The sequence below is a fragment of the Lathyrus oleraceus genome, chromosome 7, assembly GCF_024323335.1.
Source record: "Lathyrus oleraceus cultivar Zhongwan6 chromosome 7, CAAS_Psat_ZW6_1.0, whole genome shotgun sequence".
NCBI classification, from domain to species: Eukaryota; Viridiplantae; Streptophyta; class Magnoliopsida; order Fabales; family Fabaceae; genus Lathyrus; species Lathyrus oleraceus.
Genome location: NC_066585.1, coordinates 97058413 through 97075802, shown reverse-complemented (window position 1 = coordinate 97075802; position 17390 = coordinate 97058413). Strand labels below are relative to the sequence as shown.

General features: G+C 36.5%; 2 protein-coding genes across 2 annotated transcripts; one reads left to right on the top strand and one right to left on the bottom strand.

The window, feature by feature from the left end:
* The first annotated feature begins 1157 nt into the window (after positions 1-1157).
* LOC127108386 (acyl-coenzyme A oxidase 2, peroxisomal) lies at positions 1158-5559 on the top strand. The gene is made up of 7 exons (XM_051045849.1): positions 1158-1783; positions 1939-2054; positions 2988-3868; positions 4008-4187; positions 4284-4450; positions 4529-4652; positions 5134-5559. Exons 1-7 carry the CDS (start codon positions 1332-1334, stop codon positions 5290-5292), a joined length of 2079 nt encoding a protein of 692 aa, XP_050901806.1. The 5' UTR covers positions 1158-1331; the 3' UTR covers positions 5293-5559.
* LOC127108385 (protein ALTERED PHOSPHATE STARVATION RESPONSE 1) lies at positions 5548-8699 on the bottom strand. The gene is made up of 5 exons (XM_051045848.1): positions 7339-8699; positions 7170-7247; positions 6825-7030; positions 6482-6705; positions 5548-6367 (listed from the first exon to the last, which is right to left on the bottom strand). The coding sequence occupies exons 1-5, from the start codon at positions 8273-8275 to the stop codon at positions 5704-5706; spliced, it is 2109 nt and encodes a 702-aa protein (XP_050901805.1). The 5' UTR covers positions 8276-8699; the 3' UTR covers positions 5548-5703.
* Positions 8700-17390: the final 8691 nt, after the last annotated feature.

The window sequence follows — 17390 nt, the reverse complement described above, 5'->3', positions numbered from 1 at the left end:
TTGTGTAGTATTCCGAACACAAACCTATTTTACAACAGTTACTCCTTTAAAAAATGTTTACTTTAATGTGTATTGGTAACGAATAAAGAAAGATTTTAATGATAAATATTTATATTGTCTATGTTTATAATAAGAGATTAATTAATATGTACCATTAATGTGCATTATTTTATAGATTTTAAAAATAAAAATTAAATTTGTCCTAATATTCAACGATTATAATTTACTTTTACATTAATAATGTATATCAATTAAATTATTATAATAAATAATTAATTTTATATTTATTCTTATTTTTATTTAAAAGATATAAAAATTAAGTTTAATAATTGATAAGCGACAAACAGTTGCGTCACATATGGATTGCATGCAACAACAATATTATTAATTACTTCTTTTTAAAACAATAATTTGAATAAATTTAAGTGTGAAAGAATTGTAATTGATATATCATAAATAAATTTGTGTAAAATTATATAAAAGAAAAATCAAATTATTATTCAGGATTGATATTTTTTGTGAAGTTTTTTTATAATAAATTATAATTATTGAGATTTTTTCATGTAAGTTTTTAATAATAAATTATAATTAGTGTAACATAATTATTTTCATTATTATTTAGAAGATATAAAACAATAGAAGACATTAAAATATAAAAATTATAATTAATATATTATAATAATTTATTTGTGTTTAATATCTAAAAAATAATACTTTTAATGACATATATTTGAGAGAGAGAAAAAATGATGAAGAAAATTCATTCATTACCTCTAAGTAAATGTGAAGGGAGAAATGAAAAATACAAACCCACTTATCATACAAAGAAAAATAATTTAGAAGTGTTAGACATATATGCCATCAAATATAAATATGTGTTATGCGTTTGCGACTTATATAAAAGGGTGAAACAGTAATTTCGGTGGTAATCAATTATCTGAGATTAATATTATAATTAGCCATAAATAAAGATAAATCATATATCAGGAATGATAATTATGAATTCCAGATATGGATATAACACTAATACAAAAATAGAAGTCGTTAGTAACTTACTATAACAGAATTCATAATCTTCCTAACGGTAACGTAATCATCACGATTCTTAATTAATTTCCTTCAAATCCACGTTATCAACACATTAATTATCTTATCATCACCATCAAAACTAGTAGTAATCCATAATTTCAAAACTTGATCAATTCAAAACTTTATACCTAATTCATCAAATGTAAAATTAATTATATATTGAATGCTTCTCTGTAAACAAAAACATTTCAAGTGCTTCTTTCAACCTTTCTTTCTAATTTCATTTCACATCAACCAACAAAATGCAAACTCCAAAATCAAAATCAAAATCCAAAGACGAATCAAATTCCGAAGCAGAACGACGAATCGAGAGATTATCCCTACACCTAAACCCAATTCCTTGTTTTGCGAAAGAAGAAACATGGAATTGTGTAGAGATGGAAAATTGCAGTCGTGGGAAGAAGTTGAGCGTGGATGCGAATTCTCTGACGGATTACATGAGAGGGAAGCATAGAGATGTCCAAGAGAAGGTTTTTTATTACTTTAACGGTAGTCCTCATCTTCAAACCCCGATTGAGATCTCGAAAGATGATCACAGAACGTTATGTATGAATCAGCTTTTGGGGCTTGTTAGGGAAGCTGGGATTAGACCCTTGAATTATGTGGTTAATGATCCTGCTAAGTATTTTGCTATTTTGGAAGCTGTGGGGAGTGTTGATATGTCGCTTGGAATCAAAATGGGTGTCCAATATAGGTACTTTTCTGGGTTTCTTTCATTTGGATAGTGTAAAAATTGTTTCTTTTTGTTTTTTGTTTTGTTTTAATCTATGTGCCGGTGTCGGTTACGGACACTGACACACCTTTTCTATAGGTGTCGTGTCGGTGCTAATGAATGGTTTAATTATGCAGTCTTTGGGGTGGTTCTGTTATCAATCTTGGAACGCAGAAACATAAGGATAAGTACTATGATGGTATTGATAGCTTGGAATATGCTGGTTGTTTTGCTATGACTGAGCTTCACCATGGTACTTAGCTTTCTTGTTTAATTATTGTTTGAATTGATTTATTTGAGTTTATCTGTTGGCATAAAGACTTGTGAGAATGTTAGTTTATTTCCTTTCAGCTTACTTTAATGAACTCTTTCAGATAAAACAGTTTATAGGGTTAGCCCATATGAAAAAAAAAATGACTTTCTCTTATCTTATTTTGTTATATGTATAATTTACACATAAGCACTAGTATGAGTCAAATAGAGTCAAAGTTATTAACTGTTGTGAACTTTGTCTTATTCTGTTGAGCAACTTCAATAGGGTTGTGTTCTTAAAGGGTTATCGAGGGTTCTTATTAGGTTGATTGTTTGTGTGTTTACCTGATGTTAGAGTGAAGAAAACAACTATGTAACCCTAGGGGTTGGCGTGTTTGTGAAGGCTTGAGCCCTAAGAATGTGCTCCTATCAAGGTCTCAGTTTTGAATTCCGCTAGAGGCTAACAATTTCTGTGTTGGGCTAAATCAGCTTTGCTCTGGCTTTAAATGGGGCCTGTCAAGTGGATGGTGGTATTGATCCACGTGGATAAATTGGTCGCAGGGTCGGATACAGAACTTAAAAAAAAACACCTATGTGAAGCGAAAAGTGGGCGGATTCATTAAAAATATAAATGTCTTGGGTAGCGTGTGGCATCCATCGAGTTCTTAAGAGTTGCTAAATCATTGTGGAGTTTGGTGGAGTTTTTAGTAGTGATGTTGTATAGTATAATCCATCTAATTGAGAGATAAGAACTTAAAGTGGCTTCTGAGATGCTCTTAGTATCATTTTTGAAAATTTTGGTGCTCTGCTATTGATGAATTTTTTATTTGTTTTCATTTCAATTGGGTTTCTACTCATACATATTACGGCTTAGCACTTACCCAAGGGGTACACATTTCTAAACTACTGACTACTCTTTTTTGTGCATAAAAAGGTTCAAATGTCCAGGGCCTTCAAACTCTTGCCACCTTTGATCCAATCACTGATGAATTCGTAATTGATACTCCAAATGATGGTGCCATCAAATGGTGGATTGGCAATGCTGCCGTGCATGGCAAATTTGCCACTGTTTTTGCTAGGCTGATGTTACCTAATTATGACATAAAAGGAATTTCTGATATGGGTGTTCATGCTTTCATTGTTCCAATAAGGGATATGAAGACTCATCAAACACTTCCTGGGATTGAGATACATGATTGCGGTCATAAAGTTGGTCTTAATGGTGTTGATAATGGAGCTCTAAGATTCCGCTCAGTGAGAATTCCTCGAGACAACCTTCTAAACCGTTTTGGAGATGTCTCCCGTGATGGGCAGTACACAAGTACCCTTCCTTCGGTCAATAAGCGGTTTGGTGCAACTCTTGGGGAACTTGTTGGTGGTAGGGTAGGCCTTGCATATTCTTCCGTAAGTGTCCTCAAAGTTGCTGCCACAATTGCCATCAGATATTCTCTACTTCGTCAGCAATTTGGACCTCGAAACCAACCCGAAGTAGCTATTCTTGATTACCAGTCTCATCAGCATAAGCTTATGCCAATGCTGGCTTCAACCTATGCATTTCATTTTGCCACTACAAACCTAGTGGAGAAATACTCTGAAATGAAGAAGACTAACGATGAAGAATTAGTTGCAGATGTACATGCTCTCTCGGCAGGTCTGAAGGCTTATGTAACATCGTATACTGCAAAGTCACTCAGCACCTGTAGGGAAGCCTGTGGAGGCCATGGTTATGCCGCTGTCAATCGATTTGGTTCATTGAGGAATGATCACGACATTTTTCAGACATTTGAAGGAGACAACACCGTTCTTCTTCAACAGGTTATTGCCTAAACCCAAATTATATCAATTCTCAAATAGATTTTTATAACCAGGCTGTCCGTTGTGTGTGTTTGGTTCTTGTATTCTTTTTATTTCGACTAAGGTAAGTAATAGGTTTGGATTTTTCTTACGAATGAAGGTTGCAGGCGATCTTTTGAAACAATACCAGAAAAAGTTTAAAGGAGGGACTTTAGCAGTGACATGGAATTACTTGAGAGATTCCATGAGCTCTTATCTATCACAGCCAAATCCAGTTACTGCTAGGTGGGAAAGTGAAGACCATCTACGAAATCCAAAATTTCAATTGGATGCTTTCAGAGTGAGTTTTATTTTGATTCCATGACTTCAGGTTAAAAATATTATGCGCTGACACACAGATAAATCAACTACTAATTTTTTATTTTCAACTTTGAAGTACCGAACATCTAGATTACTTCATAGCGTTGCTGTACGACTTCAAAAGCATTCAAAATCTCTTGGAGACTTTGGTGCGTGGAATAGATGTTTAAATCATCTATTAACACTTGCAGAATCACATATTGAGTCAGAAATTCTTGCTAAATTCATTGAAGCTGTGCAGAGGTGCTTCGTAGTTCCTTTGTCTAACATGCATCTACTTTTTTATTTTCACAATTCTAATATGGCTTAAATCTGCACCAGCTGTCCTGACCCAAGTGCTCAAGCTGCTCTGAAGCTTGCATGTGACCTTTATGCGCTGGATCGAATATGGAATGACATTGGAACCTACCGCAATGTTGACTATGTTGCTCCCAACAAAGCCAAGGTACGATATACACCAGATACCTATGTATCTAGATATACACCAGATACGATAATTATTTCAATAAACTTGAAAAGAAAATGTTTGCTTATAATAGTGATCAGAGTAGTAATATTTTTGAAAATTAATCAATGCAGTGGCGAATACAAAAATTAATGAACAGTTTCTTAGTTTTCCTTACCGATCATAAAAACTCTTAATTATCAAAGAGCTAGTAATAAGTTCTATGGGGGACCATTCTATAAAAGCAGGAATAACTATAGTAAAAACCTAGGTAGGTAATGGGCCAGTGAGGGACTATTATGATGGCTTTCATAAAGAGATACACACTATGTATGAACTAAACTTTTATGCAAAGGACTTCTATTATTTAGCCATCTACCAACAAAAGCAGGGATATAAGAAATAAAGAAAACACTTTTTTTCAAACTTCCTTTTTAACATTATAATGTTAAATAGTGATATTTTCTTTTTCATTTCTCAGGCAATCCACAAACTGTCAGAATATCTAAGTTTCCAAGTGAGGAATATTGCAAAGGAACTTGTTGATGCATTTGATCTTCCTGATGATGTATTACGGGCACCTATTGCCAAGCAATCAGGAGCTTACTCTCAGTACACACAGGATGTTGGATTTGAATAAAATAAGGGCCGCAAAGAAGATAAATATACTTGCAGAATGAATATGAAAAACCGTTTTAGCTCATTGTTGAAATTGGAGTGTAATAGTGGCTGCACTGACCAAAGACAACCACACACAGAGCTTATAGGTGTAATAAGTAAAACACTAAAAGTTTCAAGATATGCACCATGTTTATTTTTTCCATTTTACGTCACCTTCTGATAATGGAAGTTGTGAACGTCCAGATATTTCCTGATAGTATCAATAACTAACATATATTTCAAACAATCTTTATCATACAAGTTTCCTTTTCAAACAAGTCAAGCACCAAGTGTGTTCACAGTTTTTTTCTTTAAGGTGTTTTCATATACATTTTAAATCCAGAACTACAATCATACAATGGCATAATGGCATAAAACCTGTGGTTGAGAATTAAAATTTTTCACCCCTGATAGTTCTGCAATTATAATAAGCAGTTCGAGCCACTTCACTTTTCTGCCTGATATCCTCATACATCTTCAATGATGCTTCAGAATATTTGGTCAGCCGATCAAGAACCTTGGTTAAACTTGCATGTATGCAACACAAATCCGCAGATTCACCTCCACTGTCTTCATTTGTTTTGATCTCACTTTCTGGGGTGCTTGCATTAGCTGAATTTTGCTTCTTAAGAAGTTCATCGTGTTGCTGCTCCATCAGATTGTGAAGATCTGATAAAAAGTTTCTTATTGCATCACTAAGTTCCTCAGAGGGTAAAGCATTGATCCCAGCACACCAATCCCGACAGAGAACAAATATAGGCGGAGCCAAAGCTCTGCGAGGGGAGAACGGTCTTCTGTTCCTGGAACGCTCCCTCGGTTGAAGTATACAATGTTGCAACCATCCATTGAGAGCTTCCACGTATGAGGTGTGGCTGTTAATCCAGTTTGCAAAACTCAGACCAAAGAACTCGATTTCTTCTAGCAGACGAGTCATTATTTCTCTGCGTGCATCTCCTTGCAAGGTTCCTGTTGTGTTCCTTGAATGATATGCCAAGGAGATGGTGATGTATTGTGCATGATGACATTCAAGCATAGCCTTCCACATCTTGACCAATCTGCATCATCGATAAATCAGTAGTTGATATAGCATTAAGGCTCAATTGACATATAGATAGTAAATCTAGCTTCAAGGTGACATAAATATAAAATCTACAGAACTCTCTGCATACCCTTCTGTTAATTCCAGAAGTTGTGGATACAACTCCTCATCCCTCATTTTTTCGATTCTTTTAGATATTGAATCGACCGAATAAATAGCCACTCTTATCCGCGAATGCAAATCCTTCACAACTGCCCTGGTCTTGTCAATCACATGAGTGCCTTGGTCTTTTGCAAATTGATGCCTGAGCTGGTGACATTTCCGATCATAGACCTTCCTGATGGATTCACTAGCCTATAGATAACACAATAGGGAGTCACAAAAAGACTTGAAAACATGAAAAATGAAGCTGGAGAATCAATACATTTACAAGCAAATCTACACACTGATAATCAACAGGCTTATAGTAATACCTTTACTTCATCGTAGAGTTTTCGCTCCCACGCATACAGTCTATCAAGGGTGGATGAATGGCTTCCAGCAATCATGCAGAATTCTTCAACAAAATCACTTCCACTATCATCAATATCTTCCCTTGATTTTGAAGCCAAAGGGTTCCTGGATGAGGATGATTGAAAAGATGTTGTCCTTTTCCAACTTATGATTTTTTGTGCAGGTTCTATATATAAAAGGGTGACAAAGTTAGTCCATATTCATACTTAGGATCAAAGCAATAGCAGGCATATGAAACAGTTAAAATCTTAGCAAGAAATGGCAAAACAAATAGTGTCTGTATTCAAAATTAGGTCACAACTTACCTTGGAAAACAGGTGAAGTCTTTCTGCGGCAACAAATGGGCTGGATGGACGTGATCAAAGCGATTGTAGATGACTTCCCTATTAGAAGACTGAAGTAGATTAGTAACAGATTGCATTTTATATAAAAATGCATACAATGTTGAGAATGAATTTTATAACAAGTAATTACCTTTTGCCTCAGAAAATCCAACTTTGATTTTGTTTGCCTCTAACAGCCTTGAAACATCTCTACCAGATTCCGAAGCTCGAATGAACCTATGCTCTATATCCTTTATGCTGGAGAGAAAATCTTTGGCTCTATGAGTGATGAACTCGGAAGGATCCTCTCTTTCTGTGCACACATTGTTCTCATCCATCTGCTTCTTCTCCTTCTTTGAACATGACCTTCCAACACCACCCTTGTCAACCACATCAAGATTTATGTCACCATCAGCGCTACCTGGCGCTGTTACCACCTCTAACTGTCTCACATTTCCATCAACCAATTGTTTGCAACCTTCAACTCCCCTTGAAACAACTGAATGATCATCTGAACCAGGTTGAAACCACTGATCCCTGCAATCTCTAAACTCACTACCATGCACAACAAACCTAAAGCTCTCACTATCCTCACCAGGATCAAAGAAATCCCAAGATGCACCTAACTCAGGTGGAGGAGGAGGCGGAGGTGGTGGAGGCATAGGAGAAACCACATTGGATTCATCATCCAAGTACTTGTTACCAAAAGCATCAACTGTAACAATAACAGAACCACTACCACTTGATCTCATGTAACTAAGAGAAGGAGCAGGTGTTGAAAAAGGACTTTCATTATGCAAAGGTGAATCTGAAACCTCAACCTCAGCAACATTCAACGGCGACGAAGGAGAAGGGTAACTAGTTTGAGAAGGGGTTTTATCAGAAATCGACAAAGAAGACTCAACAAGTACCTCAGCTTCAGCATATCTTCTCAAAGCTATACCAACATTTCTAAGAGATTGAATGTAAGAAACATGTGAAGCAGCTAAATCATATCTAGAATCAATAGCCACCTTGATGAACCGTTTTCTTTCTTTACACATACATAAAGCTTCATTCTTTTCAGCTCTTGAGTTAGTAGCACCCATTTTCTAAATCACAGTACTTGACCAATCATTCATAGAAAAGACTCAATTTTTAATAACCCCTTAAGATAAAAATGTGAACTTTATGATTCAGAGAGAGGAAAACAAAATAAAAACGGAGACCCAAGTTGCATGGGGAAGCAGGGAGTTTGAAAGTGAAAGAGGTTGGTAGGAAAGGGACATGAGCCTTGTTAGAGACAGGTAGGAAGTAGGAATGGGGAGCAATGAAGGGTAGGTAAGAGTAATAAAATCGAAGGGATCAAGAGAAACCTGAAACTGTAGCAGTGTAGTGAGCAATGAGCATTAAGAAAGGACAGGGATGGAAAAAAGTGTAGGGAGGAAAGAAACAAAGAAATGTGAACGGCTAGGAGTAATAAAAAAAAGTGTAACAGTTATTGCTTACTGAGTGAACCTCGTTTTGTGTGTGTGACTTCTTAGTTTTTGTCATTTTTCATTCATTTCATTCCACTGACCATAAAGCGCTCCACTTATTACGAGTACTGTTTAGGAAGAATCAAAGTCATTTGAACTTGACACCACTTCCCTCACACCTAAAGTAAATCACTTTGCATTAGAAATTTGTAGATTACTACTCTTTCTTTGTACTTTGTGTTTTTAAGTTTTCAGACGTGCTAGGTTCACAGTGAATTTTCATACACCGTATCCATTTCAAATTGTTTTGACTGTGACACAAAAATCAAAGCAAGAAAAAAGTTACTATTAAAAAAACAAATGCATGTCTATCAGTATAAATATTTATCTTTAAGTTTTTTCTACACTTTTAAAAATGATGATTAATTATTGTTTCAATGTCATAAAAAATAATATGATGAGATTTGATGGATTTGAATTTCGATGCGATTGAGTGAGTTTCTGATAAAATAGAATGAGGTGAATGTATAAGATTAACAATTAAACGTCTAAGTCAATGAATGAGTGAGAAAATAGTTTGTGATTGTGGATGATAAAATATTTAAAATGAAATTACGTGTATTGGTATTTATATAGTGTGAGTGATTAGAGTCGTTCCGTGTGATTTGTTGTTTAACGCCAGAGTCGTCCAATTATGTTTGGCGGTGGTGAGTTCCTAAACTGAACCTCATCGTGATTGATCTTTGTTGCTCTTGGAGATGTAGTTGACCTAAAATAATTGCCCCAAAATCTGTCATTGTGTAAGAATATAGTGTTTTTAAGATCATGGTCCTCCTGACATATTTCTATCTTTCAGAGGTGGAAAAGCTTAGAGAGTGGGGGCATGTAACATTGGGAATATGCACATTAAATGTGAGTATCGTCACATGTGGCCCTAGACTCCTATAGTGGGGGAGACATTGTGCTTTAGGGTGCTCAATGGCACTTGGACACTTACGTGATTTCGAGGTGAATCTTGTTTGTTGATTTTTCGTCTGCCTCTTTTCTTGATGGTTGATTCGCATCCCTCGTTGTGTTATATAAAGGTTGTTTCTCTTCTCAAATTATGTTTCACCTTTTGCACAAACTGTCTTTTTCTTTACCAACTCCAATTATCCTTCCCTGAACTTTGATGACAATTTGTTCTGTCTTATCTTTTCAAATTTCACAACTCATTTGGTTCCTTACGCTTTGAGTGACTTTCGTTGCAATTTTAGTTCCGCTTCTTCAATCTTCTTCATGTACCACTTCTCGAAATTTTTACTATCTTATCATACTTTTCCACCATATTTATGAAGTTATAACCTTTTTCATTCTATGTACAAAAGTACCATCTTTTCAAACAAATTTATTTTGGTATAAAGAAACCGCCCATTGCATTGGAGGTTGCTATGAAAAAATTAGAGGAATTGTCCATTGCTTTCGTGGGAGAGTTAAAAAGTTAGAGGACCCACCCAATGTATTGGAGGGCCCTTTTAAACATAATTTTTTACATATATATTTTTTAATAACTGAATTTATTTGTATTTATAGTAAATTTAATATTAATTATTTTAAAATAATTATAATTGATTATAACTAAATTTTTAGATAATATTTTTTTAATAATTAAATAAATATTTAATTAATAAATAAAGTAATAATATATTAAATGAAATATTAATTAAAGCAATATTTATTTATTTATTTAAAGAAAATGAAACTACATTAAACAAATAACTAACGTTGATTTTAACCCGGTTGTTGCAAGCAGCACCTTGTTCCACAATTAGGAGCTTGTCTAAATCGCATAGACCTTCTATGATCCATGAAGTCAACGACCATGTCATCAGTTAGCTCCATCGCCACCGTACTGCCATAACTTAATGTGGTTCCCTCGTAATTTCAGTTTGGTTGGGTAGTATTTGACATTGAGTTATGGATTAAGGGGACACAACCTTGTTGGTCTTTGAATGAATTTGGGGTGAATGTTTGTAACGGGAAAAAAGGATTTATGGTTAGGGTGTTTGGAAGTTATTGTGTTCTTGAGGGGTAGGTCATGTGAATGAGTGTTAGTTATAGTGGGTGGTGGATGAGGTTTGTTGTTGGGTGTATGATGTTGAGGGGTAAATTGTGGTTTTTCTTGTTGGGTGTTGGGTTAAATGACGAGTATTGTTGTTGGTAGTGTTGTCTTGGGGTATAAGGTGGTTGTGTTGGATTGAAAGGTTGTTGGGTGTTAAAGATTGGTTGTTAGGTGTTTGTGGTGTAAAGTGATTGAGTTGGGATGTAAGTGCTTGTGGATGGTCTGGTATTTTGGAACTTTGAAGTTGAGGAATGGTTATGATGGTCAAATAGTAATGTATTATGTGATAGATACAAATTAGACACAAATTTATACCAAGCCAAGTATTCATTACTCAGATTATATTTTATGGGCATGATATAGCCTTGTAAGACAATATTATGGTCGTTTCCATTGATGGCGCTTTTGTCTATAAAGGTATTTCGATTTCTAAATTTCCATTGGTTTGATAATGTACTTGTGTGATACTCCTTCATGGACCTGGTGTGATACGATTTTCTTGTTCGTGTTCTTGTTCTTGTTTGATTGAGTTGATTTTGAAAAAGATTTTGTTTTTAGAAACCCAATTCAAACCCCCATTTCTTGCCACCTTCAAGCTAAACACTTTTTCATTATGTTTGCGAGGAGTTTCGAGACCATCTGTAGCACCTCAAATTTGCCCTCCTCATTCATGCATTCATTTTTAGGTCATTTAACATTTCATATTGCATTTCATCATGCCAATCAGAATTGGCTCCAAGAGTTTGTCTTCCAAGAAGCTTGTATTCATCTGGGTATCACGGCAGTCAAAGGTTTCATTTTCAGAGGTTTTCTTTAAAGGATCAAGCTTAATGAGCTCAATACAGTTCAAAATTCAACTGTGAAGTCAAAAGTCAATTGTTGGTCAACTGAAGGTCAAATGGCCAGGGAATGACTTGAGTCACTTCCAACATGTTCAAATGGGGTTTATTCATCATTCAAAACATTAGTCTTGAAGGAGCAAAAGTTTGCTCATGAGCTGTCATGCTCGCTAGGCGAGCAGAATGGTTCGCCTAACGAGTCCCAAGAAAGGCCACCAGAGTCACCTGCGCCCAGAAGAACTTCCTGAGCTGTCTTGCTCACTAGGCGAGCAAATTCTTCGCTAGGCGAAGCCCACGCGTTTTAAAAATAAAAAGAATATAACAGAAAAATCATGGGCTTGAATTGCCTTCATTCTGAGCCCACCAAGCCACAAAAATCAGAGTATAAACTCTAAAATTTCATTGGAACAAAACCCTAACTAACAAATTGGTGCAGCTTCCATACACTGAAAAACACGTTTCACTCTGACTCACACACTTTTCACTTCCATCTCACACAAACCCTAACGTTGCTTTGCAAACCCAACCGTGCATTTCAATTTCAATCGATCTCTCCAAACAGGTTTGCCCTATTTCCATTACTTTATGCTTTCAATTTGAAATTTCTGAATGTATGAGGTATTATGGGTGAATTTGGAAGAGTGGGTATCGTTAGGTTTTGCATGTGGGTTTAGATGTGCATGAATGGGTAGAACAATACCTAGAATGTTTGATCACTCAGTTTCTGAAATGGGTACCATAGGATTTAGGGGTTTCGGAAATCGCATTGTTATCAAAGAAGAACCCAGAACCCGCAAGCACTCGCTAGCACCTCGCTAGGCGAGCCTGCAGCGAAGCCTCGCTAAGCGAAGCAGTAGCTGTTAGACGGTGTGGCTAGTGATCGAGAGGGGGGGGGGGGGGTAAATAGATCGCCTCTTTTAAAATAAACGGATTTAAATTTTTATCAGAGTTATTGAAACTTAGCGGAAAATTTCAGTCCCGAATCGACTTCCGTCTATTCTGAACCGCTACTAGAAAACCGGACACGCGAGTTTATTGCTGGATTTGGATTAGAATGACAGAAAATATTAACACTAGAATCTTATCAAGTTGAATGCACTTATCACTAAATCCTAATTCCAATGAATAAAACTCAGCTAACAGTTTTGTCAAACAGTTGGTGTGTATGTAATCAATGATGAACAACAGTGGACTTTAGTTAAAGAAGTTTTCTTGCCACTACTGTATCGCAAAAAGTACAGCCACAACACACTAACTGAAATTGCGAAACTGTTGAAAAGGTAAAGAGAAATAAGGAAAGAATACGATACGCAGAGATTTGGTAAGGAAGTTCCCCACGTCGCCCTCGCGTGTGGGTACGTCTCCCTCTCAATTTCAAATGAAATTGAGAACTGTGATTATTAATAATGCCGAATTCGTTGATACAAGGTTATAATACAAAGACATAATTCTAAATCCCAAGAACTTCTTCTTGTATGAAACATCCACTTGATCTGAGCACGATCAAGAATTTCCTGCAAGAAATTGCAAACAATTCACCGGTTCCACGACCTGTTTGCGAAATCCCCCGATTTCCAAACGCAACGCTGCGGCTGAATCTGTTATACAAACGTGACTAACAAACCCGCAAGAACACTCCAGTTCTTGAAGGACAAACCAAATGGGTTTTCCTCGAAACCCCCTTCAATCTTCAACTCAGCTAGATCCTCGATCGTTCCACTGAACACCTCAGCTAGATCCTTGATCGTTACCACTGAACGTTATCTCGTTGATCTTTTAATCCGAAGAACAAGAATGATTATGTGTTGATGTTCTTGAAGAAAAGAGATTGAGAAGATGGAGAAGATGAAGTCTCTTTCAGGTTTCTAACTGCTCAAAACAATTGCTGCTACACACTCCTTTGATTGGTGTTTCAACTGTTTTTCCCTCTCAGAATTCTCATCTTTCACTGCTGTCACAAATACTACTTATATATGAAAAACATAAGTTGTTAGTAGATAAAACAGACTTATGTATTGATACATGAAGTTATGCATCGATACATACTGTAAGGTTGATGAATTTTAGAGAATTTATGTAAGCATGGATCGATACAAAATGCGTATGTATTGATACATAGATCATTTCAACTAACATGGGTCGATGCAAGGCTCGTATGGATCGATCCATAGAGCATTTTGCCTGTCCATGTATCGATACATGACTCGTATGGATCAATACATACTGAACAAAAGTGTTTTGTGGTTTTCAACATATTTTATGGATCGATGCATAGGAGTATGTATTGATACATACTGACACAAAATAGTTTTTATGAGTTCTTTTTAAGAGATGTGTTAATGTGGATCTTTATGTACAGTCATGAAACAATAGTATGGGATAAAAACACAAATGAATCATGTAAAATAATGCACAACCAACACTTGGATGATGATCACACAATTTGCTATCATTCAAAATTTATTCAAAGTAAAGAATTTGCTCACAAACTCCCCCTTTTTGATGATGGCAAATTTTTGGCAAGATGTGTGATACTCCCCCTGAGTTTGTGCATATCTGTCAACATATCTGCATTTCTCCCCCTTTGTCAATATCAAAAAGAAGAGGAAACAGGTTTATCAAGACAACATGTTGTAGCAGGACATGGAAAAAAATGATAAAGAAGCTAACCATCACAAAGAAGGAAGCTTAAAGGTAAAGAATCACTCACAAAGAATGACAAATAGGGGCAATAGCATCAGAAGTAAACAGAAAGTGATAAGCATTTAAGTAGTAGAACGCGTTTAAGAATTACAGAAGCTAAACCATATATTGTGCAACAATTCAAAAAAAACTTAAGCCACATGAAATGAAATGCAGTGAAATGAAATGATGATGGTTTAATGTGGATTGTAGCCACCACAGGACTCCTCATCATCTCTATCAGGATCTCTGAAGCTTGGTGGAGGCGGAGGAGGAGGCATTGTGTCTGGATTTTGGCCCATGAAGGAGTAGTGCCTAAACCGGTTCTGAACTTCAACACTTCTAAATCTGTCCATAATACCAGGATTGGCACGACAGTCGTCCATAAAGCTAGACATTTCATTGTAGAAGACTTGGTGCCACTTAACTAAGTCTTGGTGCCAAGAGTGTTGGTTATGGTACATCCGTGTATGCTCATCATGCCACTCACGGTGCTCCTTATGCCACTCATTTTGTTGTACATGCCAAGATCGTGCCTCGTCATGACGTTCCTTGTTGGCAAGCTCCATTTGTTGAAGCATTTAAGTGAGGTGCGCAGTAGGTGTTGAAGATGAAGCACCGTCGGAGAATGGAGGAACCGTAGGTTCAGGTACATAGTTGGTTGGAGACCACCTTTGTGGCACCCAATCACCCCAACCAGCATTGTCCTCAGCTGGAGGCACATCTGCTTCTTGCGCATCATGCATTTCTTCATCAGGTTGGTCTTCAACAACATGGATTCGTTCAGAAGGCACATCAAAATTATAGATCCTTGTTTTGGATTTCCTTTCATAGAAATAGAAACATTTACGGTCCTTGTCCCACCGATATCCCATATGAGATAAAGTGGAAGAGTCAAACTCTTGAGCAGCAGATAGAGATATGAGAGGAACTAGAGGGATTGCAACTTTCCAAAACTTACGAATTTTCATTATTTGAGAAGCATAACCAAGAGCGACATTCTTGGAGCTGTTACGCACGAAAAATAGACGCTTCACAAAGTAATTAGCCCAATTCAAAGGAACCTTATTTTGCAGAATATACAGGAGATGTATGCTTGCCCTGTCTAACCGAGAATGTCCACTGTTTGCTGGACGCAGAATGTGCGAGATAATCCAATGAAGAATACGCGGAGTTTTCTTAATCATGCCAGACGTGACGTGTTCATCTTCACTCAACGGTCTGTCCAGTTTCAAGATAGATGGAGTAAACTCCTTCATGTTAAATTCAGTATCAAAATGCAGGTCATGCCAGGACTTGAAATTAAGCGACGGAGGCGGAATTTGAAACACTGTTTCCCAATCAGCAGCTTCAAAAGTATATGTTCTGACACCGATAGAACACTTAAACAAATATCCTCTACCAGGTTGTAGGCCAGCATAAAATGCACGGATAAAATCCTCATGATAATCATCCTTTGTAGATAAAAATGACCCAAGTCTTTGTGCATGTAGAAGTTCAACCACATCATTGAGATGCAGATGAATAGCATCATGTTTATCAAAGATATGGGGTTTCATAACTAACCTGGTCTTGAAGGAATCCTCAAACTCAGTAGTAATTGCAGGATGAAGCAAGTCTAAGGCATTTGGAGGAATGTCTGGTATCTGCTGAGAAGTACCAACCGGTTCCTTTCCTTTTCCTTTTCCCTTTGCTCTAGCTAGAATGGTTCGTGGAGGCATGATGATGAGAGGTTGAGGGAAAATGGAATGAATTTAGGGTTTTGGAGAGAGTGATGATGAGGGAAATTAGGGTTAGCCGCTGGTTTTGGGAGGTACGGGGACTGCTGATATGAAGTCTTGAGATAGGATGTGATTAGAGTGGCTGATGTGTCGATCCATGAGAGAGAAAAAATGCATTTAATCCAAGTAGCAGTCAGCATATGTCGATACATATGGCCATGGATCGATCCATATCATGCATTTTTGTTTTTAAAAGGTCTATGTATCGATACATACGACGGATGGATCGATACATCCTGAACCAGTTTTGACAAATTTGAAATGCAGAAGATATGAATCGATGCATACATGTTTGGATCGATACATGCTGATGCCAAACCAGATTTTAATGAATTTTTATGCAGTATGTATATGAATTATGAAGTATGTCGTGATAATTATGCCCAAGTATGATTCACAAATCAGATTTTTAATGTGCAAGCAATATATGCAAACAAATTTACATCAACGAGAGTAAGAACTTTTGTTCTAACATACACAATTACTTAGTTGTAAAAGAATTATAGAAAGGAGTGATATTACCTCTGCTGACGTAATCTTGTGATGTATAAATGACATCTAAAACAAAACTCATCAACCAAGGTGAGGCATAATATAAATAAGAACCAACATGCTTAAGACATCAATTGAGAAAGATCTAAGATCCCTAATTCACGACGAATGTTGAAGAACGGTTCCGTTGCCAAAGGTTTAGTGAATATATCAGCAAGCTGATTTTTGGAGTCAACATGCTCAAATACAACGTCTTCTTTTTCAACATGGTCGCGAAGAAAGTGATGTCTAATCTCTATGTGTTTAGTGCATGAGTGTAAAACAGGGTTTTTAGTAAGGTTTATGGCACTAGTGTTGTCACATTTTATTGGAATACATTTGAGTTGAATGTTAAAGTCTTGTAGTTGTTACTTTAGCCACAAAATCTGAGCGCAACAACTACCGGCTGCAACGTATTCAGCCTCTGCAGTTGACAAAGCCACAGATACCTGCTTTTTGCTATGCCAACTTACCAAGGAGTTTGAAAACAGGTGACATGTACCACTCGTGCTTTTCCTATCTGATTTGCAGCCAGCAAAATCAGAATCGGAGTAACCTACTAAGCTACAATCACTTCCTTTGGAATACCAAAGCCCATATTTAGGTGTACCATGAAGATATCTAAATATGCGCTTAACAACTTTAAGATGTGATTCCTTAGGATTTGATTGATATCGTGCACACATACAAACACTAAACATGATGTCAAGTCTAGAAGCAGAAAGATACAGAAGAGATCCAATCATACCTCTGAATTTTTTGACATCGACGCACTTACCATGCTCATCCTTATCTAGATTTCCGTTGGTAGG

Coding starts and splice junctions, on each gene's coding strand:
- LOC127108386 (XM_051045849.1), top strand. CDS start 1,332: ATGCAAACTCCAAAATCAAAATCAAAATCCAAAGACGAATCAAATTCC. Junction 1,784..1,938: donor AAAATGGGTGTCCAATATAG/GTACTTTTCTGG, acceptor TTAATTATGCAG/TCTTTGGGGTGGTTCTGTTA. Junction 4,451..4,528: donor TTCATTGAAGCTGTGCAGAG/GTGCTTCGTAGT, acceptor AATCTGCACCAG/CTGTCCTGACCCAAGTGCTC.
- LOC127108385 (XM_051045848.1), bottom strand. CDS start 8,275: ATGGGTGCTACTAACTCAAGAGCTGAAAAGAATGAAGCTTTATGTATG. Junction 7,248..7,338: donor TGGATTTTCTGAGGCAAAAG/GTAATTACTTGT, acceptor GTCTTCTAATAG/GGAAGTCATCTACAATCGCT. Junction 6,706..6,824: donor AACTCTACGATGAAGTAAAG/GTATTACTATAA, acceptor TGTTATCTATAG/GCTAGTGAATCCATCAGGAA.